The following is an 11,112-nucleotide window of genomic DNA, read 5'->3' on the forward strand; positions in this document are numbered from 1 at the left end:
TTCTTCTGTGCCGGACCTACGGTTCACGGAGCTATCTGGAAACCCAGCTCAGAGACCCGACCCCGCCGGTAACAACGCCGTCTCGTTGAGGCTGTGTTGCTGTTCGGGTGCACTAGGTCCCTGGTTTGCCTCGCAGCCAGGCCGTGCTGAGAGCTAACGGGCGCGCAGCGAGGGCCGCAGGGGCGTGAACGTCTTTGGGGCTCCGAGCCCTAGAACCACCGATGTCTCGAGGGAATGAGATTCCTAAGTCATTCCCTTATTGTTTATATTTCAACATTTTACTCTCGAATATACAACGTCCATTCTTCTCAGAGGAGATTTTGAAACTATCAACCAGTATTGATTTAAGGTCAGAAGAGTAGTTCCAGCTACTTAAAATATAATTAGGGACTGAAATCAGAATCTTGATATCCTGAATTAGAAAAACATTGCTAAATTGTAAGTGAAAGAAAAATTTTGCTTTGATGGAAAAATCCAATTATTTTCTTCCTTTATTTCTAAAAAGCCCAAGACAGGGCTTTTTATCACTCATAAAATATATAAATTTTAAAAGCCTTTTGTTTAAAAAATGTTATTAAAACTGAAAATTTTAATTAAAGTGTGGAATAATCACACATTTAGAAATGGTTTTGATTAACATCCACCTTCTTAGAGTGCTATAGATTCTACATATATCATAGCACAGGATTTTTTCAATATTTTTGAATAACCCCATCAAAACAATAGGATAAGGAGTATTTAAAGTTCCACTTAAGCTGATACTTAATTTCAAAGGCTGGCAGCTAGAGCAATTTTTTCCAGAAATTAAAACTTCGCATGGAAATGTTTAAAGAAGCGTGCCCAAGTGAAGGCCTTCTCGTGCAAACCTGGTGTTTAGAGATGACATGAAGAGAACGCAGAAGTACGATGTAACCTTCCGGCCCCCTGCCCTGCGTTTGCCCACGCCTGGAGCTGTGACAGCTCCACTGTGACAACTACCTGCTCACAACCTTGCTGCTGCAAGGACACCTCCCATCGAAAAGGAAAAGTAGTGTTACATGGCCGACATATCAAACATAGGTAACATTTTTCACCTTGAGATATACCATTTACCTCCTACAGTAAATTCTTTTGGGGGGCGGGGAGAAAAAGCCAATTAAAAAATAAACGTAAGAAAAGTGGGAAGAAAAAAATACGGACCATTATACAGCTTGGATGGCAAGAACTGCAAAAAACAATTCGAGTGTAAGACCCTGCTTGATGTATCCAAATTTTGGATAATAGCTCTTACGTTTCAATTGCACTGGAGAGCATCTCAAGAAGTACCACAACTGCCAAGCCACAGACACTTTTGACAGCACTTCCTTTCACTTGTTCTTACAGTTCTGCAAAAAGGAAAATCCCCTGATTCCCCATGCTGCCTCTCCTGGGGCATCACAATCCTGGTATCTAAACTCAATTTCAGGCCAAGGTTTAAGCTCTTGCACTGCTCGCTCTCTTGTCTTCGCTATGGACTTTCAGAGGCGATGTGCCACGCAGGCGATATTCCTGTTTGTTCGTGCCGGGACAGCCGTGAGCACCGTGACTCTGAACCCGAGGTTCACTATAACCTCCTGATTCGTCTTCAGGGAGCTGCTACCTACCTGGCTGTTCCCCACGCAGCATTTCTGCAGCCAGGGGCTCGGTCTGACCTCGTACTTGTGCCTCAGGAGCATCCCGCTTTTCTAGAACAGTCTTCCCGTTTGTCAAGCTCACTTCTGAAATCTAAGCTAAATTGTTCCCCAGTGGAGTCCCAGCCCTTCCCAGCTCTGTCGGTGGTATTACCCACAAATTTAGGACGCGTGCTCCGCGTGTCATTACCCACACGGCTGGTGAAAGCCTTTGACGGCACTAGATGAACCGCTGCCCGATTCCCCTTACCGAGCTCTGTATTTGGGAACCGCTCTCGTGTACAGCTGTGCAGGCAGTTCTGCAGCTGTGGCTCAGACTTTACGAAAGCATCGCGGGGGTCAGATCCACGCTTAAATCGACTAAAACCTCCCTTTTCTTGTTGCGGAGAGAGAAGTGGAGTTCTTCTGACCCCGGCCGTTCCCCTGAAGCTGCTGCCGTCGCTCCTGCACCCTTCTCTCGCGTGCCGGACGTTCAGACCCGGCTGAGGGTGCGAGGCGTGGGGCGGCGGCCCCGGGGCAGCCCACTCGTGCCCCCCCGGCTGGGCGGGCGCTGCGCGGGGCGGGGCGCGTCCTGCGCGGGGCGGGGCGGCCGGGCCCGCGGCGGGGTCGCCATGACGACCCGGCCGCCGCTTGGGGGTTGCCAGGGCGGCGGCGCCGGGGGTTGCGGCCCGGGCTTCCAACCGGCCGCGGCCAACAGCCGCCGCCCCCGCGGGCCAACGCCTATAAAGGGGCGCGGGGCGGCAGCCGGGCAGCTCAGCGCGGCCGCTCGCCCTCCTGCGGCGTGGGGTGCTGGTGGCTGCCCGAGGCGTAACCAAATGTTTGAGGTGGTTTAGGGGATTTTTTTTTTTTTTTCCTCCCCAGCTTAATTTTTTTTTTTTTTTTTTTTTCCTCCCTTCCTCTGAAAGGTACCGACCGTCGGGGCGATGCGCCGCACCGGTGAGAAGCGCCGGGCGGGGCGGCGGGAGCCCTGTCCCGCTGCCCCCCGCAGCGGCGGGCGGACCGTGCTGGGGGTGCTGGCGGAGAACGGGCAGCAGCGGCCCGGCGGCCAGGTGAGCCCCGGCGGCAGCAGCCCCCGCTCCCTTCCCCTCCCTTCCCCTCCCTTCCCCTCCCTTCCCCTCCCTTCCCCTCCCTTCCCCTCCCTTCCCCTCCCTTCCCCTCCCTTCCCCTCCCTTCCCCTCCCTTCCCCTCCCTTCCCCTCCCTTCCCCTCCCTTCCCCTCCCTTCCCCTCCCTTCCCCTCCCTTCCCCACGGGCCGGGGGGAGCTCCCCCACCCCGGTCCGGGACCCGGGGCTGGCCACTGGCCACGGGTCTGAGTTGGCCAGGCACCTTCTCCTGAGGCTGCAGGTGAAGGCCTGGGGGTGGAGGGGTTCGTAGTCACATCAGGCTCCTCCTAGTGAGCGTGAGTTTCCCGAGAACACTGCCAGTAACCCCTCAGTCCTAATCTCCAGCTGCTTCCCTGTGGAGATATTTGGAACAAATAATCCGTCCTGGAAGGAAGGGGGGCTTGCCGTGCCTTTTTGGGTGCTTACTCCCTAAAGTGTAGCAGGTGGTTTAAGTAGAAGTCTGTTCACTGATGGTTGCCCAAAGGTCCCGTTGCTGCGTGGCTGGCTGGGCTTCCCTTCAGGGTGCCAGAGCCTTCAAGAAGCTGAAGTTCGCAGAGGGTCTGTCTGCATTTACGTTCTTTGGGCCCTCCTGGAGTCTGCTGGTGTGGCAGGGAAAATGTTATTATGCTGACTTACAGGACCTAAACCAGCAGCTGTTATATGTACCCAAATGTTTTTCAGTTGTGACTGTGCAAAGCCCAGAATTCCGTTGGTGGCTTGCTGGTAGCAGATGATGTAAAGGATTGTAACCTGGTCATACATTGTAGTCCTAACGGTTCTGATGCTTGAGCTCAAAAGTTCAAACACGGGTTTATAACTTCAGTATAAAATACTTTCTCTCAGGTGAAGTCCTTCATAAGTCTGTGATGGTGCCTGAACTTTTCCTTTTGTCACTTTAACTTGCTGTGCTTTAAAGCAGCTGCTCCTCCCCAGCACTGAGTGTGGAGCAGACCCTGCATTTGCCAGCCCCGCCAGACCTGAGCAGCATCCTCACCTCCTTCTTCTTGGTGGGTGCTGCAGACGCGGCTGCTCCCCTGGCTCCTGCCTTTCACACCACCTCACTCCATGAGGGGTCTGTTGCAGCAAGACAGAAACAAGTGGTACTTCTGAGGCATCAGCTGTAGCTGGTGGATTTTTGGAGTGAAGTCTTTTGTTATTGGTGTCTGTTAGGCAAGGAAAGTGATTTTTCTTTTCTAAAACAAGTGATACCGTTGTTTTCTTCCTGAGTTGCCCTCCCACATCATTACTCTGTGCTCCGTTTCAGGGTGGTACTGTTATCAGACACTTCTCTGGCTCTGAAAACACCATCCCTTCATCTGGAAAAGATGAATTACCTAACAGCATGGTCAGTGCTGCATCAAACCAAGGCTTTGCTATCTACATAGATGAACCAGAGCAGAAAGAAAACTACAGCTGCCAGGTGGCTGAAGAGCTGGAATCAAGCCTGTGTGAACTGGATACTAGTGCAATGACATCCAGTATTCACCTCCTGCTGGATCTGAGTACAGGTAACTCCTATTACTGCTCAGATGGCATCTATAGCACAAGTACACGTAGGGTGGTTATGAACTGTGATGCTGGTAAACTAGTGAGTAGTTTGTGTTACCGTAAATAACACTTCAAGGCAACTTGGATTGTGTCTACATGAGGAACAACACTTCTATGCTAGAAATAGCAGAAGAGGCTAATTACACAAATATCTTGCTGCTTCCTCTTGTTAGGATCTCCTATGGTAGTGGACACATCCTTACAGTCCCAGCCTGAGGATCACATGGGAGATGCCGTAACTCTGACTGTGGGAGAGTATGCAGAAGACATTCATCAGTACCTGCGAGAGGCTGAAGTGAGTGGCTTGTAACAAGCTTATAGATATTTGTCTCTGCGATGGGCCGCAATACTGCAAAGATGTATGGCTGCTGCAGGGTAATCCAAGGCTGCCACTGAGCTACAAATAAGAGAAAGCAAGCAGTAAAAGCAGTCTCTGAAGGCAGCATCTAGTGAGTGATGGGATATTTCAGGGATGCAGAGTAATCCTGAAAGTAATTACCATTGGAGCATCTCTTGTCTCTTTGAGAAGAAGATTTCTTGCAGATGGGAGTTGAATGCTGCAAAAATACTAAAGCAGTTGGATGTGATCTCACTGACAGCACTCTTGCCATAGTAGTAGTTTTTCCTACCCTTCTGTATCAGAGTAGTAACCTGAGGTCTCCCAATGGGAAGGGAGGCAGGGGGGTGAGATGTGATTCGTTCTTTTCAGATCCCTCTGAATGGCTCATACATGCTTGATGGCAAAGGCTGTCTGTAGTTCAGGAGCTCTTCTCTGCTACTAACAGAGGCTCCTATCTCTTCAGTGTATAAATACTACCTTCTATAGATGCTACTAGCTGCTACTTAAGACTACTAGCACTATAATTGTAGTTAATGCTAATGGGTTATTAATAGTGGAACAACTTTTGGTGTAAGTATCAAGAATGTTGAGCTCAGCCATCAATGGGTCTCTTCAGGGTGAGTGTCCTGATTCTTCAGTTATCTCTCCAAACAGGTAAGATTCAGGCCCAAGCCCTACTACATGAGGAAGCAACCAGATATCACAACAGGAATGCGTGCCATCCTGGTAGACTGGCTGGTGGAAGTAGGGGAAGAATATAAACTTCGGACAGAGACTTTGTACTTGGCAGTGAACTTCCTGGACAGGTTTCTTTCCTGCATGTCTGTTCTCAGAGGGAAGCTGCAGCTTGTAGGAACAGCAGCAATTCTCCTGGCTGCGTAAGTGTTTCACCTCCCAAAATCTGTGAGCTAAAACTTATTTTTGGACTGAGTCTTTTAGTTTAATTTGAAGGACTGAAGCTTGCAGTGGTAGGTAGCTTTTCATGATGTCTCAAGATTAGCAACTTTACCTACTTTGGTACTAGCAAAATTAAGCATTTAATTTTTGATGTGAGGAACTGTAGTAGGGAAACCTTGTAAGCGCAACAGCAGGAGCAAAAACACTACTGTTAGGCTGCTAGACTGTGAGGCTGTAGTAGATTCACAGCTGCAATCTGCAATTCGCCTTGAACTGCTTTAAGTAGACAGGGTACCCATCAGCCTAGGAGCACGTGGGGTTTTGTCTGGAGTTCATTGTGTTACTGAGACTTTCTCTCTGAGGGCTTGCTATTGTTAGCTCTTGAGTAATGCAAGCATGTTTCTGTCTAGACTGATGACTTGGAATTTCTCTAAACATCTTTGCCCAAATTTGAAACTAAATTGTTATCTAGCCTGGAGGAAGGACTAAAGTAAGAGCTCCACACAAATCTTGGTAGTGTCACGTGCTCATCCTGCTATGGATCCAGCAGAAAACTTTCTTCACCATAACTTTCAAGCTGACAAATGTGGCTTTTATTCCTTCTTCAGGAAATATGAAGAGATCTACCCACCAGAAGTAGATGAATTTGTGTATATAACAGATGATACCTACACAAAGAGGCAGCTGCTACGAATGGAACACATGCTTCTCAAAGTGTTGGCTTTTGACCTAACAGCCCCAACCATCAACCAGTTCCTCCTTCATTATATGCAGAGGCATGGAGTCTGCATCAGGACAGAGAACTTTGCAAGGGTATGAATTATCCTCCTTTTAGAACTGAGGGGGAAGAATTGTTCCTAAAAGCAGAACCACTTGTGTTTCACTAATTTATCTGAGCAGACAGGTTCTGCTACTATGCTATACTCCATCAGAAGATATTCTTATGCCAAGTCTTATCTGGGACTGCAACAGGCCTGAAACTGGATGTTTTGTAGGCTACTACCTTCAGTAGGCAACTTATGTGCTGAGACTTCTGGATAAATGTTTCATGGAAATCTTAAATTTGTTGTATCTTGTATCTCGTCAGGGCTAATGCACTGACTAGGCAGCTAGGTGGTAGGGATCTGGTTGTTTTTTCAACAGTGCTGGCATAGCAAGTCTGCCCTGGAGGTGGTGGTACTACGTATTGCTACACAATGACACAGTATATGCCTGCATAGCTGCACAGGCAACCCTGCTTAGAAATGGGTTAATGCAAGATCATAGCAAAACATATACCCTTTGTGGATAAGCAGCAGGTCACAGGATTGTACAGTGACTCTGCTCCAACAGAGCCCAAATTCTGTTTCTTAGAGCTTTATCCCTGATCTCCAAGTGAGGTTCACCTATATGAAGAAAAGCCTTGGAGGATGGGAAGCGTGTGTATTTGTTATTTTTACAAAACGTGAATTTTCCAAGTCTCTCTCTGTAAAATTACATCAGAGCTGGCGATGGGACCAGAACTTCAGACTAGTATAGATTGTTTAGGCTTTGACAAAGTGTAGTCTTTCTGTCCTCATGGAAACATGCTAAAGGTTATTCTGCAAGATCAACAGGACTACAATGATATTTCTACCCATCAGACATGTAACTCATGGTTTTTACATAAAATTGAGACCACTGACATCTTTCAGTGCTTGCTATATTGGATGGATTGTACCAGCTAGGCTTATTCTGTTTGAAAATCTTGTGTTTTTTTGGTTCAGTATCTTGCAGAGCTGAGTCTCCTTGAAGCTGACCCTTTTCTGAAGTACCTTCCTTCACAGACTGCTGCAGCAGCCTACTGTCTAGCAAACTATACAGTGAACAAGTCTTTCTGGGTAAGAACTACTGCATATTAATGAGTAGCTCCAGCATTTTATGTTACTGGAATTAGGCTGAGAAGTAGCTTCAAAGTATGTTATAAAGGCTGAAATCCTAGGATGAGTAGCTGTTCCTGACCTAACGGGACTGCCTGATAAATGAATGTTACCTGAATCTGAAATAGCCTGCCTCTTCTCTGAAATGGGAGGGACCTTGCTGTCTTGCTTGCTTACATCAAGCCTGTACCTAAGGCCTCATTAGTCTTTAATCTCCAAAATTCCTACCTCAAATACAATTCAAGGGCTTTCTGGGAGGGAGGGGAGAGCTGAATGTGGCCACGAGTGGAGTGATTACACCGAGTGGCTGCTTTAACACAGGCCTCGATAGGCCGTTCAGCTGTATGTTGGAGGAATAGGTTTAGCAGAGAACAAGATCCAGAAGAGATGTAATGGATGCCACATGCTTAGAACAGAAGGAGCTTCTTGTCAGATGTGTTGGCACCAAGGAAGGCATAGGGTGAAACTGATGGCAGGGTACACTTGAATCCTTTTCAAGCCTAAAGAGTCGAGAGTGAGCAATGATTTAGTGAAAATAGTTTCTGCTTCTGTAGAAAATCTTCTAAATGAATGCTGCCTATGATAGAGTAACAGTGGGTTTTTTTCCTCTGACCAGCCAGAAACCCTTGCTGCATTCACTGGGTATTCCTTTAGTGAGATAGTGCCTTGCCTGACTGATCTGCATAAAATATGCCTTGATGCTCCCCATCGCCAGCTGCAAGCAATTAAGGAGAAGTATAAGTGCTCAAAGTAAGTAGCCAAGAAGCCAGTGTCCTGTAACTTGAGGGCTCTAAGCACAGGATGACTCTGGTTTAGCAGATTGGGCTACAGCTGCTATAGCTGACAAACTTCTCATAGTGGTCAGCTTCTACTCCTGAAACAGAAGCCTCTGTCAGCCTCTTGAGGGGAAAACTTTTCTGACCAGAAAAGTAGATAGGTATACAGATGTACTGGATAAAAATAATTCTGTGATGTCACGGGGTGATTCTTTTCTCCCCCAGTGTATTGCCCAAGAAGGAGATATCTTTAAATTTGTCAGCTAAGCTATTATGTTTAGTGACTGCATTTCTATTCCAGGTACCTGCAGGTGTCTCTTCTGGATCCCCCAGCAGTTCTTCCTCTATTATAGAGACTGTGGATCCTGGACTTGAAGATTACTTTGTCCTAATCAGCAAAACTGGTCTAACATGTCAGCACTGCAGGTCATGTGTCTGTAACCACAGTGATCAGAATGGTTTTTAGCTAGTATTTTTTAATTACATGCCTTTTAAAAAAGGATCTTAAACTACACCTCTTAATATAACCAACAGCACTTTTAATAAATGTCATGTTACACTGTTCCACCAAATCTTCTGACTCCAGTTAATACTGCAGTAACAGTGAGTGGAAATGGTTGTATTTTTTTTTTTTTAAATCATTGTAAGCAGGGCTTCTAAGCTAGATGTAATGGATCGTGTGGCTTGAACCAACACAGCCTGATGTCTCTATAGACACAGGTGATTTGCTGCACTAACTTATCTATTTCTTCCTCTTCTATGAGACAAGATCACGTGGCCATGAACAGAACCTCTTCTCTGTGACACCATATCACAGCAAAAACATCCAAGTGCAAGTGTTCCATGAACTGGTGTGTAGAAGACCATCAATGTCAGGGTAAAAGTCAAACTTCCCTTTATGGATGCAAATCAGGGGGATTCATGTGCAGGGAGCTGGAGGGAGGGGAGATTGTGGCTGGCAGAGCCTTTGGAACACTCCAAACATGGGTGGACAAACTGCAGAAGAGAGCAGTGCTAAAAGCTATGAAGTACTGAAACAGTGGAGTTGAGCTGGATGGCTGGTGTCATGGTATTGAGTAGTCTTATGGGAGATGACCTCTCTGGCCACTAAAGCACTGCTAAATGTGCTCTGCAGTCTCTAGAGAAACCTCACCCTTGGCAGGGAGGAGTGAGGTGAGGGGACAGGACTAGTAACTGTCTTACCCTGAGCTGCTACACTCTTTTGGCCCCCTGGTTATTCATTAGATTGAGTACTCAAGGTTGTGCTTTGTTTTGTGTTTGTTTGTTTGTTTTAAAAACACTACCCCTGTCCAAAGTAGCTAAAACTAATCCAGTTGGTCATGTTGGTTAATATGTAGAGAACTATTTGGCTCGTCTAAATGGCAAGGTAAGTCTGAGGTGTTTTCTTACTGTAAGAGTTTAAAACCTTCAGTGCTTACTGTTTCCTAAGAGTAATCTGTACAGGGCATTGTTTTTCCAGGCAAGAATATGCTTAACACTTGACATTAACATGCAGTTCAGCAGGCATACTATGCACCAGCTAACAAACATTTTACTTTAATTTTAAAAACTGGCAATACAAGCGTATATATCATGAGGTTCTTAGCTTCAGACGTTTCACTTCCTTCGATTTGTATGCAAGACTTTTTTTCCCTCTGCCACCTCACTGTCCAGACTGGTGAATCTTCCTAGTGTAATGCAAACCCTTGTATTCCCCCAAAATGGAGATAGTGGCAATGGCTGGGTCACTTGTCTCAAAGTAAATATCCTTTAATGGAGAGGAGCATTCACTTTCAGTCCATCCTATGCAGTTCTTGGTCTCTTGCTTCAAGAGTCTGAGTAAATGAATCTGTCCTGGTATTTACTGGTAACGGCAGATGTGACCAGATATCCCATGCTCATGCCTGTGGTATCCATTTTATGATGGGGACCTAGATCCATTGATAGTCTCAATGCAATGAATTTCATGGCTTGTGGATGAATGTCTTGAAGGTCATCTGAGCTTCATTCATGCTTGCAGACCAGTCCTTTAAAGTAGGTGACTCAGTACAAAGGTCAGAGCCAGTGATGTGTAGTTACAAGGGGGAGTGGTGAATTTCTTGGTTGCCTGTTTTGCAAGGAAATGGTGAGTGTACTAAGAAAGAGTCTTGATAAATCTACCAAGCTTGTGAATACCAGCTTGTTTACAGTGTTTTCATGCTGAACCTAAGGTGTCCCAAAACCCCATGTTAATAAGCCTTTACTCCACTTATGAGTAATAGTGCTTACTGAACTGCATTTAATGTTAGAGTACTTTGAAAACAGTAATGAAAGTCTCAAGTGCAGAACCATTTTCCTAGTGTTACAGCAGTTTGAAGGTATTTGTATGGCCATGCCAATAGTAACAGAGAAAAGATGAGTTTTGGTCTTATGAACAGTCTATGGCCACAGTCATGTCTCATGTTCCTGGAACAACAGATCTGGTGCATCTAAGGCAGTAGGAGGTGTCCAGGTCTAAATTTGTTAAATGTTTTAACATGTGTTGTTTTAGAAGCCAAAATTTAGTTCTCTTTTTTGAAGTTTACTCTGCTGCAAGGCATACAATAGTTGCATTTGACTTCCTTGAAGCTTTAATTCTCTGGTATACAAACTTGCTTGATTTTTTTTTTTTTTTTTTAAACTATAATATCTGGAGAAGATTGTGCTTCATTGGATTTCTTATTTTTGTCTTATTTTGCAACTGAGCAAGTGGCTTAAATATTATTTTAGTCTAAAGGCTAAAAAGAAAAAATGAAGAAAGCTAAATAGTTAAGGTAAAGCATCACATGATCATAGAATCATAAAGTGGTTTGGGTTGGAAGGGATACTAAAGATCATCTAGTTCCAACCCCCCACACCATGGGCAGGGATACCTTCCACTAGA

General features: G+C 45.9%; 1 protein-coding gene across 2 annotated transcripts; it reads left to right on the forward strand.

The window, feature by feature from the left end:
- The first annotated feature begins 2,240 nt into the window (after nucleotides 1-2,240).
- CCNA1 (cyclin A1) lies at nucleotides 2,241-8,771 on the forward strand. Of its 2 annotated transcripts, XM_032982863.2 has the most exons (8): nucleotides 2,241-2,698; nucleotides 4,016-4,259; nucleotides 4,473-4,594; nucleotides 5,294-5,517; nucleotides 6,145-6,349; nucleotides 7,282-7,395; nucleotides 8,051-8,184; nucleotides 8,512-8,771. In XM_032982863.2, exons 1-8 carry the CDS (start codon nucleotides 2,573-2,575, stop codon nucleotides 8,561-8,563), a joined length of 1,221 nt encoding a protein of 406 aa, XP_032838754.2. In that variant the 5' UTR covers nucleotides 2,241-2,572; the 3' UTR covers nucleotides 8,564-8,771. The 2 variants fall into 2 exon arrangements, with proteins under 2 accessions (XP_032838754.2, XP_032838755.2); XM_032982864.2 differs by lacking the exon at nucleotides 8,051-8,184 and having other exon boundaries at nucleotides 8,512-8,763.
- Nucleotides 8,772-11,112: the final 2,341 nt, after the last annotated feature.

The sequence above is a fragment of the Tyto alba genome, unplaced genomic scaffold, assembly GCF_018691265.1.
Source record: "Tyto alba isolate M040663 unplaced genomic scaffold, T.alba_DEE_v4.0 Super-Scaffold_2, whole genome shotgun sequence".
NCBI lineage: Eukaryota > Metazoa > Chordata > Aves > Strigiformes > Tytonidae > Tyto > Tyto alba.

What these genes read in the sequence shown, in the direction of transcription:
- CCNA1 (XM_032982863.2), top strand. Translation starts at nt 2,573, where the DNA reads ATGCGCCGCACCGGTGAGAAGCGCCGGGCGGGGCGGCGGGAGCCCTGT. An exon ending in AGTACCTGCGAGAGGCTGAA is followed by an intron (nt 4,595 to 5,293) that starts GTGAGTGGCTTG and finishes CTCTCCAAACAG; the next exon opens with GTAAGATTCAGGCCCAAGCC. An exon ending in GAGAAGTATAAGTGCTCAAA is followed by an intron (nt 8,185 to 8,511) that starts GTAAGTAGCCAA and finishes TTTCTATTCCAG; the next exon opens with GTACCTGCAGGTGTCTCTTC.